This window comes from Dermacentor silvarum, chromosome 8, assembly GCF_013339745.2.
Source record: "Dermacentor silvarum isolate Dsil-2018 chromosome 8, BIME_Dsil_1.4, whole genome shotgun sequence".
In the NCBI taxonomy this organism is placed as follows: domain Eukaryota; kingdom Metazoa; phylum Arthropoda; class Arachnida; order Ixodida; family Ixodidae; genus Dermacentor; species Dermacentor silvarum.
In genome coordinates, this window is record NC_051161.1 from 175,423,499 (window position 1) to 175,450,714 (window position 27,216).

A 27,216-nucleotide genomic window follows, 5' to 3' on the forward strand; every position below is an offset into this window, starting at 1 on the left:
TCGCCGCCCCTATAGTGCCATGCTTTCCAGCTGGCTCAAAAAACGTAGCATACAAATATCACCCGCACTGCACTCAACAAAGTTGCGGACGATGTTCACGGAATCGATAACTGCCGCGAAAGCGGGCGTGGTGGTGCTTGACTCCAAAAATTTGGACTTGCTGGATATTCCGGACTTCAAAAATGCACCATCAGGGTTCCCATGAGTTCATGCATTTTTGCACCCAATTTTTTGGATGAATTGAGAACCCAAAGTTCGATTTTGCGGACTAAATCGCTCTTTCCTAGCCGCGCTACCCAATCTTGGAGGCCGCCATGTTGGATTTTGCACTGGCTTGAATGCCAGTGGCTCGCTGTATAGCCTCCAAGATTAGAACGCGCGCTATCGCAATCCTCCAGTCTCGGAGGCCATGCCATCGTTGTAACCATTTATTGTGGGTTCTTTTTTTTTTTTTATTGCGACAGCAATTACTATATGGACACTTCAAGCGGATTTTCGCCGTCGGCGTCGCCGCCCTGAGGATCCATACAAAGTCCAAGGGCGATAAAATCATCGCCGCGCGCCCGCCGTATGTGCGAGTGACAGCACGCGGGGGACGCGCGCTTTCATGGAGAGCGAACGCACGGCGGAGCGTAAACGCGACTTCCTCCCTCGTGCGAAAGGCCGTGGGGGTATGGGAGGGGGGGGGGGGGGGGGGAGGCGACTTCTACTCTTCTAACAACTGCGTACTTAGCGCCGGAGCGGTTTCTCGCGCGCAGCGTATCTTGAAAGCGATCTCCAGACGGCTCTGACCTTTCGCTCTCGCTAAAGCCCCTTGATTTTAGCTCTCGCCGCTCAGTTTCCGTTGCAGCGATAGACCGCACGAACCTTCGCTCGCTGCGGGCTGAGGCGGCCGCGCTCGCTCGTGCGCGCTGACACCACGCGTGTTAATTCAGCGAGTTTTTTTTTTTTTTCTCAAGTTTCGGTTGCTATTTTGAACGTGGCGTGTACAACGAGCAGGTGTCTCGGAGACCCATGTCTCAGTGATTGGCGCTACCTCCTGTACCTTCGTGAGAGCTAAGCGGTGCGAAGCTCGTTTCTTGGATCTCTATGGCGAACTCCGTTGGCGGAGATCGCCAATGTGGTGGCGTTCGTGTCGACTGTACACGGAGACGACGTCATTAATGCGCAAATCCAAGCAAGTCGATCCTCTCCAAGCGTAGTATGAGGCAGGGCATTATTAAAGTTTTTTTTTTTTTTAAGCCGCACTAATGACTTTTTTTTTTTTCGGCCGAACGAGTTTTCCGGACTATTTTTCAGTCCCCACGAGCTCGGGAAATCGGTTGGCGACTGTACGGAGCGCCCTAACCTAACCGCCGCACGTTGCTACTAGCCGGAAACTTCGAATTATCCGAATAGAGCCGCGCGGGCCATTCAAATTATCCGGTAGAATTTGCATTGAGAATGACGGGACCGCTCAAATTCTTCGAATTAACCGAAATTTCGAATTAACCGAGTTCGAATTATCGAGGTTTTACTGTAGTACAGTATAGACCACTTATCACGTAACCGTTTATAGTGCAGGACCGGGTATAGTGCGGTCTTTTCAGACTCCCATTAATTTTCCCATAGCACTCCATGTATACACGTATCGCTTATAGTGCAGTTGCGGGAAACGAAATACCGGTTACAGTGCGGCTGCCTGGGAGTACGGAAGTCAGCGGAGATGGCGAACGCGCCCCTCAAACGGGCGCCCCAAGGAGTGCGAGCAAGAAAGAGAGACGAAGTGGAGGAGAAGGGCACGTGGTGCGAACGAACAGCCAGTGAGGCTGAAACCACAATCTTGAGTGCAAGTTGTGACATATCACGGCGCGCATAGCGAGCGTGGGCCGCGAAACTGCCAACGCCGGCCAACGCTCGGCTCGCTTCACGATAACGGCAGTACACGAAACTTCAGGGAACGAGCGGCACCGGCACGGCATGGGCGCACGAGGAGACCGTGGAATGTGAGAGAGGAGGGCGGCAGGGAAGCGGATTTCACCTTCGCAACTCTGCCGCTTTGGTGGCTCCCCTCGCTCTCCCTCGTAGCTCCCTACTATTCGACTGTCACCGTGCGCGCCTGCAGCCGGCCCGGCGCCAGCTCCCCGAAGTTTCGTTTTCTGCCATTATCGGGAAGTGGGCGTTTGGCGGCGTGGGCAGTTCATTATCCGGCCTGGGACAGCGCCGCTGCTTCCCTCTGCTACAGTGGCTACCTCTGCGCCGTAGCCGCAGCGTGCAAGGTCAACACGTGACTAGAAAATAGAGGAAGCATAGAGGAGAAAGAAGGGTTCACAGCCATTTTCTACGCGTGGCTACAGTAGTGTGGCTGAGACGTCGGCACGTACACGCATGTTCTGGCGCAACGCAGAATCGGCAACCTTTCCATTTGAGAGAGGGTGAAATTTTCGCCGCTTTTTTTTAAAATTTGTTTTTCTTTTTTTTTGTTCGCGCTGCGACGTTGAGGGGTCTCTCTCTATGGCGGTGCCGGAGCAATGCCGGTTGGAGGTGCCGCCGCGTGATTTGGTTCAAATTAACGAGATTCGACTGTAAATTGAATGCAAACGTTCTAGCTGCATTCCTCGACTGTCGCATACGCGTGGTGGCTCGGTGCACATGTTTTGCATATGTGCGGGCCTTGAAAATTGTTGCTTTGGTTATAGTGCGGTACCACTTATAGTGCGGATATTCGCAACTCCGGCGACTCACGTTATAAGCGGTCTACACTGTAGTTTGATCGGCCGTATAAACTTGTAAATGTAGGCATACTAACTAAATTAACAAGCATGGTGTTAACATGCACACAAGCAAACATGAACACATCTTACTCAATGACCGTGGAAATTCGCTGTCAAAACGCTCGAGTGAGGAACTGCGGCAGCAGCAGTGAGTGACAGCAAGGTAGTCCCGTGACAGTATATAAAAAATGTACACCAACTCGCCAGCGTTGGGCGAGCTGGTGTATAGCTAAACGAATGAATTGTGGTGCAAGGAAAAAGAAGAAGACAGGATAGGGCACCAAACTTTTAACTAGTTTTACTTCCAGCACATCACAGAAATATATAGATTTCCAAAAAAATGCGCACAAACACATGGCGCAGCACGCGTTGCAAGCTACCTCACTGTGCTATCTAAAAACGAACATTCACTTTTGTAGAGGGAAACAGCCATAACCCTTTTTCCTAATGCTTGAGGAAAGGCTTCATGCCCCATGATGTCCTGCTGCTGTTTGGCTTAGTCCAGCCTTCGTTTGGCTATGTGAAACGTATCTGCAAGATCATGAAGTCTCAACTCTGGAGACAGGTTCCAGGATCTGCTACATGCCTTTTGCTGCTCACTTTTCCCGAGGGGGGGGGGGGGGGGGGGGGCGACGGCTGCTTCGCAGGTAAGGCGCTTCCAACACCACGCAGCGGAACTGACTGAGTACTGGTGGCGTTGCATTCTGGTTCGGCTCCCCAAATTCTCGCCTAAGCTGCATCGAACGTATAAAACTGTGCATGTTCTTGGGAATGCTGTCATTCCAGAGGATGTGGGCTCTGTTCCCAAGAAAGGACCAAAGTTCTGCTTTAACCCTGAAGTTCATGCACATGAACTTCTGGCTCTGAACCGCAGAGTGTCCTTGAGAGCTGAAGAACAGGACCACAAGCGTTGCCTTTTTTTTTTGGAGGGTGCGGACTCAATCCTGAGGAACAAATACAAAGCTCGGGAAACGAACGTGATGGAAAGAACTGTGTCCTTCTTCAAGAACAACGAGCTGCTCCTTCTGCAGTCAGATATTTGCAGTCGGTTGTTTGTGACGATGTGAATCATGTATTATCTGTTTTCAGACATGTGGGGATGCGCGACTGTCACGCGTCCCCTGATGTTGTTTTCCCCGCATGTCTCCTGTAGTCCGGCTTCTCCGCGTGGCTAAGCCCGTGGCGGTCGTGGTGGTTGCGGCACATTGCGGGAGATGGCGCGAGTGTCGCGATGCTAACGCCGCCGAACAGCGGGGTGACTTGGGAGAGAAAGGTCGAGGGCGCTTCCTCTTGGGCTTGGGATCGGCGGCCAAGACGCACGAACGCTTCGCTCGTGCGCCGGCCCGCTTCGTGCGACCGTCGCGCGAGGCTGGACGAACACGGATTGTTCGAACGCGCCACCGTTCGCGTGACTGTACACGTGAACGACTAGGGGATGGTGTCATTGCATGGGGCGAACGGATTCGCTCGCTATCGGGTCGCGGTGAGTCGGACTTACTTAATTTGTCGCGCACCCATGTGAATGTTCTATTGGTTGTAATTCGGCTAGCGTGCATTACTGTATGAAAGGTGTAATAAGTGCCCTTTTGATTGTTTGCACTACTGTGTTGTGGTTCCTTTGTCCCAAGAGCATGTGTGACACCCCACATCTGGCTGCCCAACGTAGACCTCTTGGGGCATTGGACTATAATATTAACATTTTTGCTCGGTCCGTGACAACCTTTGTTTCAACCGAAGCTATGTCCTAGCGTGGATTTTGATCGCCAGTGTCGGCGGCGTGCTTTCTTGAGTGAGGCGACAGTTGCTGTAGCGTGTTTGAACTTTTCAACATGCTAAGTCTTTTCGCGAGTGTTGAAGTACACTTGTCGGTACGAGAGCCACGTGGTCTGCATCCTGGGAGAGCGAGGCCTAGCGCCCGCAGAGCATTGGCAAGCCTGAAGCGAGGGAGTACGGAAGCGTCGTGGGTGGTCCGAATTTCTTATGTAAATAGCTTCTTCTATCTCTTTGACTTCGGAAGTCGCGGCTCAGGGAGCCGGGTGGCCGCGGGCCACGCGTCTTGCTACGGGCTGACTGGTATTGCAGCCTGGCACCGGGCGCTCTGACACCGTCTGGGACGGTGGGCGCCGTCAACTCGGATGCTGTGTGCACCGAGCGGGGTAGGACCACCTCACAGAGCTAACGTCTCTTCGCGGCTGCCTGTTGTGCCCATTTTGGGTGTTTTTTTTTTTGATGCCGGTTGTTAGGGTAGCCACGCATTAGGCCTAAGGCTTTACGAAGTCGCCAGTCGCAAGTGGAGGGACACAACCTGGTGGACCGTGGTGTTGAGGTGTCGCACTTTGCTTCCCTCATTTTAGTTAACCTCGCACGAATTGAAATTACTCGTTCGACTCAAGAAAGTAAGCTTTGTTCATGTGAACTTAGCATCTGAAATGCCGCCCGACATTTTGCTAGCCGAATTGAACACCATACCACGTGGGTGATGCGTATGCCGAATTCCTCTCCCTTGCACTACTTTTGTGTTTGTCGAGTGCGTTGAGTGTACGCAGCGTGAGCGAAGTCACCCCTGGTTTGCTGTCACCTGCACATCGTCAGCGCTGCTGCCGCGGACTACAATCGAGCTACCACAGGTGATGCAGATGCCTGTGGCCAGTTCGGCGCAGTCCGTCGCCGCGCGCCGTATGCTTTCTTCCGCGCGCGAGACGCAGTCGTCGGCTCCCCTCGCACGCTTTCACTCGCACATACAGCATACGTCGCCGCGCGCTTTCACTCGCACATACAGCATACGTCGCCGCGCGCCGTATGCTGTATGTGCGAGTGAAAACGTGCGAGGGAAGCCGCGCGGCCGTATGCTGAATGTGCGAGTGAAAGCGTGCGAGGGGAGCCGACGACCGCGTCTCGCGCGCGAAAGAAAAGCAGAGAGGAAGCGCGCCTCCTTCCGTTGCGCTCGAGGCACCAGCGAGGGGGGGGGGGGGGGGGGGTAGTAGCGGGCAGCGTTGTGCTCTGGCATCATACTGCGCGGCGTCCCGCGGGCCCTATCTTGAAAGCGATCTGCGTGGGGGTAGATTCTACCCAGTGTAGGTGCGTCGGCGGCTCGTGGCTTTGTGCGTGCTGCGTGTTCTCGGCGCTCAGTTAGGGTTGAAGCGATAGACAACAGCACGAAGGTCACTTCGCTCGCTTCTGCAGCGGCGCTTAACTGCGCGTGTCCGGGCTCATCGAGTGTGATGTGTTCATGTTTGCCTGTGGGCGCTGACACTATGTTTGTTAATTAGTTAATAACCGAATGTTTACAAGTTTATACAGACGATAAAACTACTATTCTTACTTTGTATAGCTCACCGCAATCGATACTTCGGCTGTCGGGCGAAACTACTTTTTGTCGCACGTAAGAATTAATAATATTGTGTGCAGTTCAACACCACTCCCATTTCTCAATTTTTCCTGTTTCCTGGCTCTTGCGTTTCCCGGCTCTTTTGTTTTTTTTTATGGTCCCGTGAAAAACGTAACAGCGGGGTTCTACTGTATTTGTATTTATGCACAAATTTATTGTGCTTATATTTACGACGTTGGAGGCCTAAAACGTTGTTTTGCCTGCCTATTTTTGGTGCCTAAAGCGCGTTTTTTTAATGCCTAAAGATCCGACCTCTAGCTATCACACCAGCGTGTAAGAGCTGGAGAGCCGCCGTGCATCGCAGCGGAACGCAATGCCAAAGTCTACTAGCGCAGAACTCCACTCTTGCACCGTCGCTGCCGACAAGTAGCCCTGCCCAAACTAAGTTGACACTTTGCAGATACACCAGATATCTTTAGATTTGAGCGCGGCAGCAACGAAATGGTTCAGAGTAGCAAAGGAAACTTGCTGGCGGATACCTGTTCACGTTCTGGGGCTATTTGACACACAGTCCGATGAATCAACATCATCTTCCGAGTCTGTGCTGCTACCACCATCAAACAATTGTGACGCAGACTCTTCAGAATGCGTTGAAATTAGCTGTTTCTGAAGGGCAGCTGCGCGCGACGTCGATGCATCAGAAGCTACGAGCGCTCATCACGCTCGACTAAAAGGTGCTTTAACCCCCCCACCCCTCGCGGTGAAGAAAAAAAACACGAAGGCAAAACTAGAAAAATATGTCCTCTTTTATGCACTGGATGGCGCTAGCTGTCCGAAAGTGTTCTGAGTGCAGCAAAATTTGAAGTTGAAACCATTGAAAACATGCTATCGATGGGTATAGCAAGAAAGTGCCTCGTTTTTTGTTCAAGTACTGTCCCACCCACCGAGTCCTTTGGACAGGCAGTCCCAGCTGATCCTGGCCCTTTTGCGAGGCACCGGTGGCTCCAGCTTGAGGCCGGGGTCAGTCAAGTTGCACCGCATGCTGGGCGCTGCAGGGAAGCTCTCACGAGCTCTCCTCTGGCGCTTCTCTCGTTCACAGAACTCCACCCAGCTGAAACGCAAATGTCATAACTCAGCCAATTCAAGGGTGCCTCGGAGCAAGTAAAGTGAAATTTCGGGGCACGTTTAGAGCAGGGAAAAACGGAGTTGACTTCCGTTAATTCAATCTGCAAAACCAATCCAGTGGGCAGAATTAAAAAGAAGGGCCGTAAGGAATGTCCGAATACATCGTTGTTTTATTTGGCAGTATTTTCCCAATTCTGACATATCCATGAATTAAATGATCACTCAGTTTGAATTCACAGTACAAAACAATGTGATACACATGTAATGTGCGAACGATTTTCGTACACACTCAAACCTCATTATAACGAAGCGGAAGGCCAAGCCAAAATTACTTTGTTAAATATATATTACTTGGTTATATCAACTATTGCCCTTTAGTGTAGTAGGTGCCCAATGCTGGGCACAACTTTACATACGCAACGATGACTACAGCTTCGTGGCACGCAGAACCGCTATGCAGCCACGTATGCGATAAAGTTTTAACAAAACAATGCAGAAGGCTTCTGCGATAGACTCGGTCTGTTTTTCGCTGCCACTTGTTGTGCAACAGCAACGCAGTCGAAAGGAACAGCTGGCTTGCTGCAGCAGCAATGAAGTCTGTCGTTTTCAAGCAGCCCACGCAGTTGGGGCGGCATTCTCGGTAATTCTGCACGACTTTCGGAGATAGTTTCACTTTAGCGAGATTTTCTGAACACGTCCAAGATACGGCCATAAGAGCTTGGCACAGCATCAGAAAAACAATCTGATCCGCCGCTCCCTCGTGGCCTCCGAGACTGAATCTCATGCCTCGCTACGCCAGCCACAGTGAGAAGTGGAGCATATGTGGCGCGCCGCAGAGGTACAATGCTTCTTGTGCCTCGCCACCGTGCACGTGGCTCGAAACAACAGTGTTGCTCGACAAAGAATTCGATGCAGGAACTGCCACACCGAACGAGTGCTGAACTAGGTGGAAAGCAATGTGCTCGGTGCACAACGGTCGGAATTTTTGGCTTCGGAGACAAATCTCGTTCGTTAAATCCATTGGCAGAACAATCTTACATCGTTAAAACGAGGCTTTAAATACATGGATCTCCATGGGTATTTCATGAAGAATTACACTTACTTTGTTATATTCATCATTTCGTTATAACGAGGTTAGAGTGTATAAAAAAAGTATGATCCTGATTCTGGCAGTCATAAATAAGACGAAACCGGGAGAGTTTACGTTAACAGAATAGAAATTTATTGACACTTAACGTCCACTGGCACCGATCTCAAACAACGTTTTATTCCTGTAAATGAACTGCAACATGTCCTTCGTGCATTCTGCTGTGTTCCATACTTCTTGAGCAATTATGCAGCCACCATGAGTGCAGCCACCAACCACTTCACAAGTTTTTGTCCTGCCATGCATGCAAATTTCCGGAATGCTGAAAACAAATGACACAACTCTGCAGCAGTTACCTTAGCAAATAACAGATTTTTTCAATGAGCATTTGTAACTAAATCCCAACTTTAATTTGACGAACACGTTTGTTTGAATGCGCCACCGTTTGCGGGACTGTGTACGCGAACAATTAGGCGGTGTCCGGCAGGGGGCAAAAATATTCGCTCGATATCCTGTTGCAGTGACTCTGGCTTCCTCGATTTGTCAGCGCCCATAGGCATGCTCTACTGATAGTAATTTGGCAAGCTGGCATTGGCGTATGAAAGGTACAATAAATGCCCTTGCGATTGTTTGCACTACTGCGTTGTCGTTCCTTTGTCTCAAGGGCACGTTTGAGACTCCGCATCTCGCTCTGCAGGTGGGTGTGTGGCAACAGCAGATTTTTGTCTCTCTGTCTTGTCAGACCTTCCAACAAAGCTCAGTCAGTGGAGGACCAAAGCATAAGTTGCAAGATGGAAACTGCCTGTGCCCTCTTTTTCCCTTAACACTTTCCTGCCCACAGGAAAAGCGGTGGTCGTCTTGTGGGTAGTACTAAATACATTGTTTCTTCTCACAAAGCATGCTTGATACTAAAGTGTATAGTATCAGATTGCAGAGGAAGAAATCCTCCATCGAAAGATACAAGTCTCAAATGACATTTTCTTAAATTTTTGTGCGCAAACAAACAGGGATGAAGAAAAGAAGAACACAAGGATAGAAAGATACAAGTCTCAGATGACATTTTCTTAAATTTTTGTACGCAAACAAACGGGGACGAAGAATAGGAAAACATAAGGACGTTGTGTTCTCCTTTTCTTCGTCCCTGTTTGTTTGCGCACAAAAATTTAAGAAAATTAATCTGTTCATACTAGCCGACTCGCAGTTATGCCTCAAATGACATGTTTAAAAAAAGAAATACTATGTATAAAAAAAGAGAACATATCTACACAAACATTTTGTATCTAGAAACAATACATTATATAAAAACTGATGCGAAGAATTTATATCAGCTTTCTATGTAAAGAATTGCTTCAGATATGCAGTGTAGACAGTCATCAAAATCGCAAAGTAAATAGGTAAGTAAGTACAATATTTACTCGATTCTAACACACCCTCGATTGTAACACGCACCCGTTTTCCATGACAAGAAAAAAAAAAAAAAAGAAAGAATCCTTTACACTGTTTATAGTACAGTAAAACCTCGATAATTCGAACTCGGTTAATTCGAAATTTCGGTTAATTCGAAGAATTTGAGCGGTCCTGTCATTCTCAATGCAAATTCTACCGGATAATTTGAATGGCCCGCGCGGCTCTATTCGGATAATTCGAAGTTTCCGGCTAGTAGCAACGTGCGGCAGTTAGGTTAGGGCGCTCCGTACAGTCGCCAACCGATTTTCCGAGCTCGTGGGGACTGAAAAATAGTCCGGAAAACTCGTTCGGCCGAAAAAAAAAGTTATTAGTGTGGCTTAAAAAACATCTCTAATAATGCCCTGCCTCATACTACGCTTGGATGGGATCGACTTGCTGGATTTGCGCAGCAATGACGTCGTCTCCGTGTACAGTCGACACGAACTTCACCGCGTTGGCGATCTCCGCCAACGGAGTTCGCCATGGAGATCCAAGAAACGAGCTTCGCACCGCTTAGCTCTCGCCAAGGTACAGGAGGTAGCGCCGATCACTGAGACATGGGTCTCCGAGACACCTGCTCAGTGTACACGCCACGTTCAAAATAGCAACCGAAACTTCAGAGAAAAAAAAACTCACTGAATTAACACGCGTGGTGTCAGCGCGCACGAGCGAGCGCGGCCGCCGCAGCGAGCGACGGCTTGTGCGGTCTATCGCTTCAACAGAAACTGAGCGGCGAGAGCACAGCGCATACAAAAGGTCAGAGCCGTCTGGAGATCGCTTTCAAGATACGGTGCGCGCGAGAAACCGCTCCGGCGCTAAGTACGCAGTTGTTAGAAGAGTAAAAGTCGCCCCCCCCCCCCCCCTCCCTCCCATACCCCCACGGCCTTTCGCACGAGGGAGGAAGTCGCGTTTACGCTCCGCCGTGCGTTCGCTCTCCATGAAAGCGCGCGTTCCCCGCGCGCTGTCACTCGCACATACGGCGGGCGCGCGGCGATGATTTTATCGCCCTTGGACTTTGTATGGATCCTCAGGGCGGCGACGCCGACGGCGAAAATCTGCTTGAAGTGGCCATATAATTGCTGTCGCAATAAAAAAACATCGCACAATAAATGGTTACAACGATAGTGCTGAGCGCGTATACTAAGAAAAAAGAAAAAGTGCAGAACTCTGGAGAGTTTTGTCAGCCAAGGAAGAGCGGGCATGGCCTCCAAGACTGGAGGATTGCGCGAGCTCTCTTGATAGCGCGCGTTCCAATCTTGGAGGCTATACAGCGAGCCACTGGAATCCAAGCCAGTGCAAAATCCAACATGGCGGCCTCCAAGATTGGGTAGCGCGGCTCGGAAAGAGCGATTTAATCCGCAAAATCGAACTTTGGTATCTATCCCAATTCGTCCGAAAAATTGGGTGCGAAAATGCATGAACTCAATGGGAACCCTGATGGTGCATTTTTGAAGTCCGGAATATCCAGCAAGTCCAAATTTTTGGAGTCAAGCACTACCACGCCCGCTTTCGCGGCAGTTATCGATTCCGTGAACATCGTCCGCAACTTTGTTGAGTGCAGTGCGGGTGATATTTGTATGCTACGTTTTTTGAGCCAGCTGGAGAGCATGGCACTAGGGGCGACGAACCAGCGCGCCAAGTAATCCTGCATCGGTGATTACTTTGAGTAATTTTTCTCGGACATGGAAAATAAAGGTGATTTCTTTTTGCGGCAAGTTCTTGCTTGTTTTCATTTTTTATTATTATTCATTTCGGTTAATTCGAAAATCCGCTTAATTCGAAGAATTTTCGCGGTCCAGCGACCTTCGAATTACCGAGGTTTTACTGTACTAGGCACCTCATGCTTTCGTACAGAAATAACCACTTTCTCTCATTTCGAAAAACTAGGCTTGTCCGAATATTCGATATTTTCGAATAGTTGAACGAATAATGCGCTATTCGATATTCGCTTCGATCCGAATTTTGTTGTTCGGAAATTTCTAAGTATTCGGCTCGAACGAATAGCCACACGCGGCAGGGAGAAGGCGTTTTCGGAAGTTTCGGTTTTGGATTCAGTAATACTTTTTTCAATCCAATCCAAATCAAGCCTTCCTGGCTTGGTTTGGAAACAGAACTATACTCAGAACAAAGGCGTACAAAAATGCATCTCGTCGGCGTGGTGGTGAGGTCGATTTCGTTTAATGGGAGACTGTCTCTGCCGCAGTGGAATTTGATCAATCCCAGCCGCCTTGGACCACTCCAGAGAGCACCATGGGGGGACTTGCATGCGGCCAGCAATCCTATTTGGAACTTTTTTGTAAAGATTCCACTGGGAACAGAAGCTCGATGTCTTAAATGCAAGGAGTCCTGAAGACCCTGACAAGTACGACAACAACTCTAGCAACACATTTAAGGAGCCACCCGGACTTGCACAAGGACTACCAAGAGAAGCGGGACGCACGCGAAAGGCCATCCAAGCTCAAGGGGGCAAGCAAGGCAAGTGGTCAACAGCCATCCATAGCCGACAGTTTCAAGCCGAAAATGAGAGCGTCGGCCCCAAAAGCCCAACAGATGACAAAAATGATAGCTCGCTCCATAGATCGTGGTATGCACCCCTACAACATTGTCGAAGAACCGGGTTTCCTCGACATGATGAAGTTCGCTATGCCGGATTATGCCGTGCCGTCTCGGACAACGTTCTCGAGAGCCATTATTCCAAACCTCTACGCATCAAGCAAAGAGAAGGTGAAAAAGAAGCTCGGGGACATTTTTTCAAGCGGAGTGGAGTTGCTTTCAATCACAACTGATGGTTGGACATCGCGGGCAAATGACAGCTACGTTTGTGTAACTTGTGACGTCATGGACAGTGACTTCGTGCAACACGTGCGTGCATTGACTTGCACGGAGATGACAGACTCTCACACTGCAGCAAACCTGGAGCTATTTATCGCAGGTGTCATCGAGGAGTGGGAACTTCCAGCCCACGATACCATGCCGATCTTCGTCATTACAGATAATGGAAGGAACTTTACTTCTGCAGTAGCGCGGTCGTCCTGGAATGGTGTGCAGGGTTTCGGACACGCCCTTCAGTTGTGTGTCAGTGATGCTAAAAGAGAAGTCGTCAGGGTTTTGCAGCTCCGTGCTAAAGCCAGAGCGATTGTGGCTAGATAGAAACAGAGTGCCAAGGCCCGAGGACGGCTTCAGGAAATTCAGAGAAACATGCAGCTGGACCCTCTCGAGGTTATACAAGACGTCCCGACGCGATGGAACAGTGAGCATGCCAGGATGGCCAGGCTCGTGAAGCTCCGTACGGTCATCACTGTAGAACTTTCAGAATCTGACGCAGTTCCAAACTTGAACGCAAGTGAGTGGAAGCTTATGAATGCAGCAGTGCAAGTCTTGAAGCCACTTGACCATGCCACAACTGAACTGCCTGGGGACAGATATCCCACGCTGTCACAAGTCATTCCCCTGTTGCAGTGTATCGAGGTGGTTCTAGCTGAACATGTTTCCGAAGGTGGTGAGGCAGCATTGCTTGCCTCGAGCCTTTTGCATAGCATCAAGACAAGGTTCCCTGATATCAAGATGTCGCGCCTTCCTGCATTGGCAATGTTGGTCGATCCTAGATACAAAGATGTTTGTTATGCTGAACGACCCGCAAAGCAATGGGCGTTCACTCTACTCGCAATGGCAGCAGAAGAGACTGTGCCAGTTGATCAACATGGTACAGCAACAAGTGAGACCAACACCTGCTCTGCAGACCCATCAGGGGACTCTGTGTGGAGTGCTTTTACACACCTCAGTTCGTGTGCACATCATCAGTCAAGCCGTACTATCTCGGATGAGGTTGCTGGGCAAGAAGGCCCCCCTTCTTGCCCGGTCCGAAGACCCCCTTGTGTGGTGGAAAAGCAAGGGCGGCCATCTTTACCATCTTTAACACTGCGCGGAAAAGACGAGCGGCTCTTCCTCAGGTTTTCTAAGCTTGCTACAGTGAAGAACAGCACGATGGTTGCCGCAGTGGGCTCTGTGAAATCCACAAACAAAACCGCATTTCGTTTAGCTAGATACGATGTAAATTACAAGTACAGTAGCCGACGGATTTTTCGGACTCCAAAAATTCGGACTTGTTGGATATTCCGGACTTCATAGATGTACCGGCAGGATTCCCATAGAGCTAATGCATTTTCGCGAGCGATTTTTCGGACGAAACTAGGAGCCAATGTTTGATTTTCCGGACTAAATCGCTCGCTCCGAGCCACGCTACCCGATTTTGGAGGCCGCCATTTTAGATTTTCCGCTGGCTTGGCTTCCAGTGCCCCCCTGTATGGGGCTCTTGCGTTGCCCAGGGGGCGCTGCAAAAATGGTGCTAAAAAGCACCCTCAATCCAAAACTGGGTAGTACCAAGCTGGGTCGTCTGCTTCGGCAAGCACGTTTACAATATGGACCCGCCACATTCGGTTGTGTTGTACCACGGCTTGCAGCGAATATCGGGCGCCGAGGATTTTTCTATGGGTGGCATGCTCCATAAAGGCAGGAAATTATGCAACTCCGAATACGTGTACGCCGTTCAAGAAATGCGCGGCGAAGTTTTCGCGCGGTGTCAATCGCAAGTGAAGCGAGTCACGCACGTGCGAAGTTAAACTTAGGTAAGGTCTGCACGCTGCTAGATTCAGGCGCACAAATGCGAGGCAATCCTTTCTATAAATGAATTCACAGCAGCAATGAGCAAACATGTGTACGGAACTGCTCGAGCGCACGACGGTACGCGCCGCGACGGTAGCGATCTTTCAGCATACCACGGTAGTTATGCCTGCGCTGTAGACAAGTAGTCATGCCTGCGCTGTAGTAGTGGCCATCTGTCTAGCAATTGATAAATAACTGATGCAATGCATATAAGCTCGCAGTAACGTACGTACGTGCGAATCGCGCTGCAGCGCGTGCTCGTGCACTGCTCGCTTGATGTAGCTTTTAATGACAGCGCTCGAACATCGATGTGCTGTAACCAATACTACCTTGCTATGCTGCCTCAACGTGATGGCTTGAGGTCAAGGATGAGCACATTCAACTCTCTAACCTGTGCTGCTCGTAGAGGGGTAGTGAATTGTCACCGAATCAGTCCGACCATTTGTGGTCTTTTGCACAGACCTGGTCACTTCACCACTTCGCACCGGTCGAATTATTAATTGTCGCTGTGGCCGGGTTCTCGAATCGTGAATCACCAGCCATGCCTGCTGCTATGTCGGTCTTCCATTTCGCTTACACAGCGCGACTAACTGCAGTTATCCAGTGCGCCCGACGCTCCGCAGCGTGAGGCCTTGAAGGAAAACGGTAGAATCTGATGTTGGGATTCAGGCCTTCTTGTTCATGGCAGCCCACGACGCAGCAGTAACGACGGTGATGCTTTTTCGAGACTGAGCTAGGTCTCTCCGGATTGGCGTCGCCGATGTCTTCTGCTTCCAGCATTATGTCCCACGGCACACGGAGAGTCTGTTTTCGTAAAACTATAGGCTGCGGCCAGCTCGCAGCCTGGTCGCCATGGTCTGTGAGAAGTGACGAGCCTTTTCGCACTCGTAACAGGGCAGAGAAAAGTGCGAATTGACGCAAAACGCGGGCTAGAAACGTGCTTCGCCACAGCCAAGGCTCAATACTATCCAAGCTGGTACTACCCAGATGACGTTTTTCGCCGCCACCAGGCGCCACTACTATACCTCAAACTCCAGTGCAAGACGCCCATACACTATCCCCTCGTCTTCGAGGCCATGCCCGCTCTTCCTTGGCCGACAAAACGTTCTAAAAAGCTGCACTTGCTTTTCTTTTTTCTTCTTTTTTTTTTGTTCGGTCCGTACGCTGTGTGCGGGTGATAGCTTGCGAGGGTCAGCCAGCAACCACAATTTATTCTTACGCACGCGAGAGAGGAAGGCGGCCGGAGGCGCGCGCGGACTTCGTTCGCTCGCTGGGCACGGGGAGAAGGCGGCGGAGACGGCGGGGAGTTACGTTCTGCTCTTGCGGCTGCCGACGGAGCTGCCGCGCGGGCACCGTATCTTGAAAGCGATCTGCTATGTGGCCGAAGTGTGCGCCCACGATCTACGATGGGTACAAAGGGCGTGCGCCGAGTGCCACTAGCTTCGTATGCGCCGTTTTTTTTTCTTTTTTTTTTCGACGTTCGCGTTGAAGCGAGAGAATAGACAGCGCGAAGGTCAATATGTCCGTGGTCATCGAGCGAGATGTGTTCATGTAACCTGTGTGCGCGTGACACCGTGCTTATTTAGTTAGTAAGCGCATATTTACAACTTTATACGGCCGATAAAACTAACATCCTTACTTCGTATCGCTGTCTATTAATTGGCTATCGCAATCGATGCTCCGCCTTTTGGGCGAAAGTGCGACATTTTTCTTAAGCCGCTATAAGTTTCGTAGTTTTTTTTCTCTTGGAGGGGGAGTGGGGGGGGGGGGGGGGGGGGCAGTTTTTCGGACTGTTCGGTATTTTGGACTGCTCGATTTTTCAGTCCCCTCGAAGTCCGGAAAATCGGTCAGCTACTGCACTCGGAAAGTGAAGCATTCAACTGTGCGCCACCCGTTCTAAATGCAAAGCGATCCCGATGCTCTTGTGTCACACAATATTATTTTTTTTCGGATGACTAGGTATCAAGCGCTGCCACAAAATCGTTTATACGCGTGGATATTATCGCTTTCTAACGTGGCTACTGATTTAACCGCGCACGAAATGTTTCATACAGATCTATTTCTACGAAAATAAATGGTCCCTGACTGCACTAAAAGAAAAGGGATGCTAAAACAGAATTAACCAGGTCATGTTCGTGTTGTTTTAAACAACACACGAGAAAATCTATATTTTAATTTTCAACATTGACAGCTCGATCGATCTTTATTGCAGTGGTTACACAGCCGCCCGTATTCCGTCGCTCGAGCCACATTTTGCTCGGTTCTGCATACTTCTGAGCATCACCTCGCTTTGTTTACTCAAGGCAAACCACAGACTTCAAAGCAAATGCGCGAAGAAGCTTTTCCATCACATTATGGCATTTAGAGAATTCGATGATATACCGCAAGGAGCTTCTCAGCTTGGCGATATCAACAAGTTCACCAAGTGGGAGTGAACTTGTCGCTCTTTATCCGGTGCAGCCAGAGATAGCACGGCGCTTGCTGTCGCTCTTTCCGCTTAACTGGTATCGCGAAAAGCGCTTAATTTCCCGGACTCCCGGCGGTTGCTGCACCCGGGCATTTCATTTCGTTTTGTTTTAAGTCTACGAAAGTTACATATACACTAAATTATACAAAATGCAAAATCTGACCTCGTTGATGACTCGTACGCGCGGCGTGTGCGAGCGATGTCTGTCTGCTTATCTCCTCCGGCGCGGCTTAGATCCGCCATCTATAGTGGAAAGTAATCACCTGACGGCAACTGACCAATCGGCGGCATGGCGGCTATGAGAAAAGGGCTGCGGTACTTTCCAGGTTCCAGCGACCTTAATTGGGACGTACGCGCTAGAGCTTTCTCGTCTCCTGTTTGCAGCTAAGGTTGCAACTAAGGCTCGCCTTATCGTCACGTTGAACGTTTTAATTGGCGTTGGCGTCACGTTGAATGGTGGTGCAATTGGCGATAGACGCCGTCAAATCCGAGACTGGCGCAGTTAGGCACAATTTTCGTCGATTGTATCAGGATGGCGCAGTAAATCCCAATTGGCGCACTTTGGTGCAGTTGGCGCAGGAGTGGAATCACTGAGAACAGTTACCTTGTGGGGATTGAGGGTTGCGCTGGCATGATTGCGCGCGCTTCGCCTGCTCTGCCATCCCTCGCCATCGTTCCCCGCTGGCCTCCTTCTCCGCCCGCGCCGCATAACCGGTTACCGCGGTGGCGCTGCGCACGCGGCGGTTGGCGGTGAGGGCGGGGCGCTGACGTCACTACGCGGCCGGTTGTCGGCTGCTAGCGGGGAAGCGTGGACTTCTCTCCGGGACCAGCGCACGGTACGTTCATGCTTTCCTCTCGTCCGCCGACACCTTTGTGACTAGGACTGGAGCTCGCGCACGGTGCCTTTGCCCGTGCGGGGAGCGCGTACTTTGTGCTGATCCTTTCCCGACGCTAAGCCGACGAGCGGTGCCATTAGTGCTCGCGCGAGGTCGTACCCCGCCGAGCCGCACTTGCCGAAAGCCTAAGCCGAAGGATATTGCCCGTGCTCTCGCGAGTTGACCCATTGGTTATCGCCAGAGCAAGTAGCATAGCCGCCGGGACTTTTCCTAGCGGCGTGTCCCAGCTTGAGCCTGTGCTCTCGCCGCGACGTGCTATAGGCGCCTGTTATTGTATTTTCGCCCTGGTGCGGGACCCCTTTGGCTCCCCTCCGTGCGGGCGTTTGTGCAGTGCTGGTGCCAACGGTTTCAGTAAACGGTTTCCGTCAACTCAGGGCTTTACTGTGTTTTTGCGTGCGTCGCTCGGTAGCCCCTTCCGGCCTCTGAGCTCGCGCGCGAGCGGTGCTGGAGGCGACGGCTGACGCGGCCCTGTGGCTCGCTAAGCTCGAACCCGCGGTGGTTGGTCTCCTGTGAGACACCAAGAACCCACAACCTTCAGAACATGCAGTATGTTTTTATGTCTGCAGACAACAACAGTGACCTTTAGAACATGCAGGGTGTCTTTATATCTGCAGACAGGGACAGTGACCTTTAGAACATGCAGGATGTTTTTATATCTGCAGACAAGAACCGTGACCTTTAGAACATGCAGGATGGCTTTATATCTGCAGACAAGGACAGTGACCTTTAGAACATGCAGGATGGCTTTATATCTGCAGACAACAACAGTGACCTTTAGAACATACAGGATGTCTTTATATCTGCAGACAAGAACAATGACCTTTAGAACATACAGGATGTCTTTATATCTGCAGACAAGAACAATGACCTTTAGAACATGTAGGATATCTTTATATCTGCAGACAAGAACAGTGACCTTTAGAACACGCAGGATGTCTTTATATCGGCGCTTGACATCAACGAAATGGTTTGGAGAAGAGCTGACACTCCATGCTTAAGTCTGACGAAGTGAAGTTACTTTCCATGTCAGTGTTGCTGCCATTGTCCAAGAACTTGCGTGCAGATGCATCAGAAATGGTAGAAAAAATGTGTAACATCGGTACCATCTTGGGAACTTGGGCGCTCATAACACCAGCTTTGCCCCGACTGTGGAGGCGCTTTAAAAACCAGTTGCGCAGCGGGAAAAATGAAACAGACAAGCAAAACTGGTTCTAGCCATCCGACAGCGGCATTTGCAGCCATTGATGGTGCGAGTGAGCTCACCGAGCAAATGCTGTGGCCAGAAGGGAGCGACAACGAAAGAGGTCGGCCCGCTTGCAGTTGTGCTCGTGCTGTGCCTCAGCCAGGCTATCCCTGGCCACGTGGCAGCTTTCCTCCTGGGGTACTTCGTCCAGCAGGCTGGCCAGGATGAGCTCACTCTGGGCCCACTGCCACCGGCCCAAGGCCTCACCGTGACAGCCCCTGCCAGGGAAAAAAAAAAAGAGTACAAATCCTCAGAGCACCATTCTAAAATTGTTTCTGCAAAGCAGTTGCAAGAGCTACATATGTCATGACATATATCAGTTCACCCTGTTCCTGTAATCATTGTGGTGGGCCACAAATGGTGTGCCATAGATTTTACACATTCAACAAGTTTTCAAAACCCGATTCTCCCACTGAAATAATGGAAATAAATGAAATTCAACCACTCGAGCTTAGCAGAAAAAACACAAGCTTTGATTCTTTAACCCAATTTGTACCAACAATTTGCGCCTCAACCCAAATTCAGAATTATCGCAGTTATTGACAAGAACCAACTTGCCAAAGTAGATGGGATATGTTAACACCGTACTTTGCACAAACAAACAGTTACAAGTATCGTTTATTTTCCCTATAAAATAACAGAATGGAAATTTATAATTGAATCAAGGCCCTAATTTTGTATTCATAATTTTCTGTCCTTCAATGCTGTATTATTGTCCATTAGACAGTATTTGTTGAATGTTAGTGTAATATTAGGGTTATGGGAAATAGCGTTACTGTTCCGCAAACAAACTCTGCAGAAACCGTGTTTTAGTTTAGCATAATAGAGTAGTTCTTTTCAGCGACAGTGGTAAGCTCCCAGTCACGATTTGGCAATGCCTGCCGTATACACTCCAACCCAATTTTATTCTTCTGTAAATTTCTTTCTCGTGATCAGGGTCCCCTGTGAGTAATTGACCTAGGTAAACGTACTCCTTTATAGACTCTAGAGGCTGACTGGCAATCCTGAATTCTTGTTCCCTTGCCAGGCTATTGAACATTATCTTTGCCCAAGAAAGGGGTCCAGGCAAGGAGACACAATCTCTCCAATGCTATTCACTGCATGCTTAGAAGTATTCAAGCTCTTAGACTGGGAAGGCTTAGGAGTGAGGATCAATGGTGAATATCTCGGCAACCTTTGGTTTGCAGATGACATTGTCCTATTCAGCAACAATGGAGACGAATTACAGCAAATGATTGAGGACCTTAATCGAGAAAGTGTAAGAATTGGGTTGAAGATGAATATGCAGAAGACAAAGATATTGTTCAATAGCCTGGCAAGGGAACAAGAATTCAGGATCGCCAGTCAGCCTCTAGAGTCTGTAAAGGAGTACATTTACCTAGGTCAATTACTAACAGGGGACCCTGATCACGAGAAAGAAATTTACAGAAGAATAAAATTGGGTTGGAGTGCATACGGCAGGCATTGCCAAATCCTGACTGGGAGCTTACCACTGTCGCTGAAAAGAAAAGTGTACAATCATTGCGTTGTACCGGTGCTAACATATGGGGCAGAAACTTGGAGGTTAACAAAGAAGCTCGAGAACAAGTTAAGGACCGCACAAAGAGCGATGGAACGAAAAATCTTAGGACTAACGTTAAGAGACAGGAAGAGAGCGGTGTGGATCAGAGAACAAACAGGGATAGCCGATATTCTAGTTGACATTAAGCGCAAGAAATGGAGCTCGGCAGGCCATGTGATGCGTAGGATGGATAACCGGTGGACCATTAGGGTTACAGAATGGATACCAAGAGAAGGGAAGCACAGTCGAGGTCGGCAGAAAACCAGATGGGATGATGAAGTTAGGAAATTTGCAGGCGCAAGTTGGAGTACGCTAGCGCAAGACAGGGGTAATTGGAGATCGCAGGGAGAGGCCTTCGTCCTGCAGTGGACATAAAATATAGGCCGATGATGAATAGCGTAGTTTACATGCTATTCAATTACATTTATATTTTGTATACATAGTTCACACAAGTGATTTTATCTATTCGCCAAGCTTTGCGTGTGCGTCCAGAAAGTGTGAGAGGCAGCACAATGACAGCCGAGAGCACACTGTATTTGTACTTTTCATGTCTGCCAATCTGCGGCAAAATACAAATTTGCAGCCATTGATGGTGGATTATTGATGGGCTAGATCAAGAGGCGAGTGAGCTCACCGAGCAAATGCTGTGGCCAGAAGGGAGCGACAATGAAAGAGGTCGGCGCGCTTTATTAGTAGAAGTCCATGGCCTCCAAAATGGCACTCAATCTCAGAAGCCATATGACTTCGCCAATAGGTGGTGCTGCCACCTATTGGGGGAGCTTAGAGGATATGTTCGTACTAACTTAGTGCATAGAGATTTCAGTAGCTCAGAATAGACCTTTATAGATAGCATTTCTAGATTATCAAAGAAGCCTAGGAAAACATAGACCGGGAATTTTAATAGGATATTCTGAAGTCCAAAGGCATACATGACAATTTCGTAGTGTAAATTCATTAATGACTCAAGCGTCCTGTCCTCTGTCTCCATTGTTCTTCAAGCTTTATGTTAAAGACATAGGAAGACTGGAAAACAGTGAATTAGGCTTTGACTTATCCTACATGCGTAATGGACAAATGGTGCAACAGAAGGTCCCTGGACTGATGTATGCAGACAACATAGTGCTACTAGCGAACAATGGAAGAGGTCTACAAGCACTTGTGAATATATGAGGCAACGCAGCAACAAATCTAGGCTTTAAGACAGGGGTCAGGGCACAGAGAAATCGGGAATGATGATCTTTAATGAAGAGACGATAAATTACGTTGTGTAAATTCAACAGTAAGTCTAAACCACAGTGAAGCAATATAAGTACCTCTGCGTATACATAAACAAAGGGAAGACACTCAAGCACCCACCAAGATCATTTGAAGTAAAGGGGAAGTCCAATGCAGCAATAATGAAACACAGAGGACTAGGGGCCACAATAAGTATGAGGTGGTGCGTGAAATCTGGAAAGGAGTAATGGTGCCAGCACTAACGTTGGCAAATGCTATTCTGTGCTAAAAATTGGATCTCTTGTTCAGGTTGGAAGTTAACCAAAGATCGGTAAGCTGGTTGGCTTTGGGGGCCCACGGTAAAACAACAAATGAGGCAGTGCAGGGTGACATGGGTTCGGCCTGGTTTGAAGTCAGAGGAGTGCAGAGCAAAATTATTTTACCAGCGAGCTGTTTGAGCTCTTGGTCAGGCCGTGTAGTGCGAACAAAAAACTGCGCCTGGCGATGACTTCCCCGCACGTTGCCTAGCAACCACCTTGCGAAGCAGCGTGTGCTTTGCCTCCTCTCCGTGCTGTGCACATGTTGCTTTGACATGGGACGTTAAGGAGAGGGAAGGAGAGCATGCGTGCGGCGTGCGCTATGCTCGGGAGAGAGAAAGAGAAAATGAGAGCGAGAAAGAGACAGAGAAAGAAATTGTAGCAGCACCAACGAGGCAACGCGCAGAGCTGCTGTGGATGCCGTCCGCCCGCGACTCGGCAGGTTTCGACCAGCCACGCCCCAGCAAGTGTGGAGGTGCAGCTTGGCCGTGATGTTACCGGGGAGATAAATCTTGGAGCTGCTGCGACAGCGGCAGAACTCTCGTTGACTCTGTGGCGAGTACATGTAGCCTTGACATGGGACAACCAAAGAAGATTTGGACACCTGAAGAAAAAGCCGCTCATCTTGAAGCGCGTCGTGCGGCCAAGTGAGAATCTAGCAGCACTTAGCATTTCCTAGCAAAACTTAGCCAAGTCTAGTAAAACCTGGAAGAAGCTATTTGTCACCACCCCGCTCTAAAGGGGATGCCAATAATCACCATCATCATCATCGCTAACCTGTCATTGTCATCATCAGCGCCTAACCTGTCCTTTCCTACTTTTCTTTCCAAGTCTTTCTTTTCCTGTTCGCGCAACGATGCTTTCCTCAGATCATCATCATCATTTCTCTCGTTCGAGGATGAAGTGTTCAAAATGAGAAGTGATCTCGAAAACTCTGCAAAGGTATTCATAATACTATGTCGTCGAAGTGGCCAGAGACTAAGCAAAAGCTGTTTATTCGTAGCACAGTAATTTGCTACGAATGACTTCCGCTTCCCCAGGCCTGAACGAGATAAAGACTTGCGTAGCTTCCTTGGCCTAGCTTCGTATTTCCGGCACTTCATACGTAACTTTGCCACCAATACAACGCCACTTAATCAACTCCTTCGTTCTGGAGCTCCCTACGTATGGTCGGACAAATGCCAAACTGTGTTTGATGCCCTCAAGCGTGCCCCAATGTCTGAACCTGTGCTCTGTCATTTTGACTACACTGCACCCATACTGACGCCAGTGGCCACTAATCGGCGCTGTTCTTCTTCAACGTCAGAAAAATTCTGAAGAATGTGTGGTTGCATATGTAAGTCGCACACTGGCAGCTGCAGACAAAATTGCACAATTACCGAGCAAGAGTGTTTCACCGTTGTTTGGCCCATCAGAACATTTCGACCTTATGTGCATGGCCACCACTTTACGGTCGTTACTCCCTCCACACCTAGTGGTGGTTGGCGACGCTAAAAAATTTATCGAGATGTCTTGGTAGTTGGGTACTTCATTTACAAGAATAGGACTTGGACACTGAGTCTGGAAAGAACCACCTATGCTCTCTCTTGCTGTCCCCTACCACCGTCTTCAAACGCTGCTTGCTTACCTCCACGAGCAAATCTCAGGACGTGTCTTCTGCAGACCTACGCTTGCAGCTCTCGAACGGCTCCTTTCTAACCATATGTTCGACTCTTGCCAACTCCTAATGCCACTTCATTATGGCACGTCTCTGCGAATCATCTCGTCCACCTAACGCTAGGCTCCATCGGCAGTTCAAGAGTGGAAATTCAATGCTATACGTGTTTCACCTCGAAGAACACCGTTGGGTTCCTGTCATCCCTAGCAAAAATTCTAATAGAAGTTTGTATTAGTCTAATACAGTTTTGTAATAGTTGTATTAGTTTTGTATTAGACTAATAAAAATTTATGGAAGTTTGTATTGGTCTAATACAGTTTTGTATTAGTTGTATCAGTTTTGTATTAGACCAATAGAAATTTCTATTAGTCGTACTGATTTACCTATAAGACCAATAGGCCCTGTGTATTAGAATTATTAGTTTTATGCAAACAGTGTTGCGTGTCTACTAGTATCTCTATTAGACTAATAGGTCCTATTGGCCTTATACAGATTGTTGCTGGTCTGATACAACATGTATTGCTGGATTCCACAGCTCGTGTTTGCTGGTGAAAGTTGATGAAAAAAATAGACTAGCGGACCGCTTGCTTGCATGGAGAGGTGTTTCTATTTAATCACTGAATAATTAAAAATCCTGCTGTACAAATTTGCAGCAGACTGCGTTTGCACGTTTGCATTAGTGTCAGCGCACTAAGCTAGTGAAACTGTATCTCTCGGCGATCAAAAGCGACATGCGCCTACATGGTCTTGCCAATTTTGCTTCACTGAGTCTCGTCATCGCAATGAGTCGTTGAGGAAACAGCTAGTGTTTACAGCACAGCGAATACTTACCCACGAAAAAAAAAAAAAAAACGAAAAAAAAAAAAAAAAAACGAATTACCAGCCGTAATCTCCAAGGCTGACGTTTCGTCAGTGTCGTATTTTCTGTTGAAGTGCGCAAAAAGTAAATTTTAAACTTTTAGCCTAAATTGCTAACTTGATACCGCATATAAAAGGCCGTAATATTTATTGACATCAAAGAGCAGTATCGCAGAGAAGGGAACACGGCGGGCGGGGAGGACGTAAAACTGCGACCATAGTCAGCCGTAGTTGCGCACAGCACGTGTGCCATGGCGGCTGCCATGTCAAGGCGAGGCGTCACGCGAGGCGTGCGTGTTAGTGAATGAACGATTTGTTTTTAAAGAACCCGTGGTGTTAGCGCCTGCGCAATCTCATTCGTGCAGTAATATATTTGGATAGTTTTATCTATAGATGGGCTGTTAATACTTCAAAACAACGCAAGGCAACTGTTTTACCCCTGTCCTTCGCGGCTTTGTGGATCTATCAGCGTGCATCGATGTGCAGCGTTTTCCCCGGCGCCGATTTACTATTTCGAGGTAATTATACTTCTTATTTATGCTTCTGTAGTACAGTATGAAGTGTTTCCTTCTTTTTTTTTAATCCTGACGGTGGACGTAAATACAGTGCCGTCGGGCCGATTGCTGTGTGCGTTGCAGCAATAACATGCCTGTTTCCGACAACGCTGTGCAAGATTTCTGTCTAGAGTTCCTTATATCTGTCTACAGTTCAGATGGAACACACATGTTATGTTGATTTTGTGTGCTTTGTAATTGTCCTGTCATCTCAGGTAACATCATTTTTATGTTTGTGTTTATTATGAGAAATATTTTGAGCTAGCATATCAGTAAAAGCTCGATGATACGATCACGGCTAATACGAATTTCCGGATGATACAAATCTTTCTGTGGTCCCGGCCGAGCCCCAATACTTTGCAACGTGCTAGAGAACGGTTGTTACGAATCGATTTCCGGCCTGCATCGGTTGATACGAATAAACGCCGTCCCCACCGACGGCCGCGAAAGAGAACAGCGCGCAGTCACGCGCTTTCTCCCGTTCTCTTTTGGTGTGGAGGCGCGGACGCGGCGCCGGGCAGCGCGGACTCCGCGACTGGGCACGAAGAGTTTGAGCGCTTTTGTACTTTTCCTCCTTTTGGGCGGCCGCCCATCGGACGGAGTGGCTGCTGTACTTCGGGCTGCGTTCTTTGTGTTTGCGCCATTTTACCTAGTCGCAGCGAGCAATGTCTACCGAGATAGAAGGACATTAGATACTTTTTCTTCAAGAAATAAATGCTTTTTACGTACATGTGCCTGAGTAAGTTCACCTCTGACTCTTTAATTTAGCTATAGTCGAATCTCGTTAATTCGAACACGCTTACTCCGAACCATAGCCTCCTCGATAACTCTGTGCCTGTCAAACGGCGCTCGATCGGCCGTCGCTTTTCCCTCTCCCTATTGGCCGTTTCCACCGAGAGATGGCGCCACCGACGTAGACTAGCTAAAGCCCCTTGATGTTAGAAAGTAGCGACACTCTCCCCCGCGCGCGCGCTTTCCTCCTCAATTCTCCTCGGATTTCTCCCCCTCACCGGGCCGGCGCGGCGCTGAACCCTCCAGTGGCTCGCTGCAGCCGCATTAGAATCAATGCGCGCGCTTGTTTATTCGGCCCTTTGAAGCGTTTTATGGGAATTTATCCCTTCTGAAACTGTCATGACGAAAGTACGTTTCCGATAGAACGTCGTGACATTTTTTTTGAGGACGCTTCGATAAATACAAGCGGAAGCGCTTCGAGAAAATGAGTACCAAGCAGTGGCTGAGCTGTTTACTTCTACGTCGCCACTTGGGTAGTCCGTAACGCGGAGGTGTATTGGGTGCATACAATATAAGCAGCGTAGAGTATAAACTAGAATTTGGTTCACAATCTTCGCTCTTAAAATGCTCAGAGAAGGTAACCAAGAAGAAATTTGATAGTTTACTTAAAGTGAATTCGCCAAAATGAGTGGGCCAAAAGCCTTTGTACCAATGCCACTGTGCAAAATACGTGCTGTGTTTGCGAAAAAGCCAACATAGAACTTTACACACGCGCCTGTATTCCGTCACTATGAAACGACGAGAAATTACATTCCATCACCTCTGGGAGTAACCTAAGTCTCTCTCTAAAAAAAAACAACAACAAAACAACAACAACAAAAGGCTGATTGCTTACACGGAAACTGCTAAGACTGGCATTTGATAATTAATTTACAGACTTCAAGATGGCAAGTTTATCAGAATTGAGGGAGATTATCAGAAGCGCGTGGCTTGTACTTAATGAGCATGCGCGAATAATACATAATACCACTTATCTACCTATATATTGCGGTTCATGCCTTCGCAACATAAGGTACGTAAAGAAAAAGAAATGCTCGCAGTATTGAAACTTTGCAAAGATACAATAAGCACGCAATAAGAGTAAAATAGTTCCTTGGCTTCACAAGTATCAGGCGCAACGATCACATGCACACACACACACACACACGCGCGCGCGCGCACACACACGCACGCACAACACACGCACACAACTACAAAATATGAGTTACAGGCATTAACTCACAAATAACATACATTTGAAAACTAACGCACGCGC

At 48.7% G+C, this 27,216-nt stretch overlaps 1 protein-coding gene across 3 annotated transcripts in view; it reads right to left on the reverse strand.

Moving 5' to 3' along the window:
- LOC119461863 (germinal-center associated nuclear protein) overlaps window positions 1–27,216 on the reverse strand; it is a 340,872-nt gene that overhangs the window by 129,508 nt on the left and 184,148 nt on the right. For all 3 annotated transcript variants that reach the window (XM_049672737.1, XM_049672736.1, XM_037723233.2), the window contains exons 16-17: window positions 19,028–19,225; window positions 7,026–7,192 (exon numbers count right to left, since the gene is read on the reverse strand). In XM_049672737.1, the coding sequence (XP_049528694.1) occupies window positions 7,026–7,192; window positions 19,028–19,225 (365 nt within the window). The remainder of the gene's footprint in view (window positions 1–7,025; window positions 7,193–19,027; window positions 19,226–27,216) is intronic.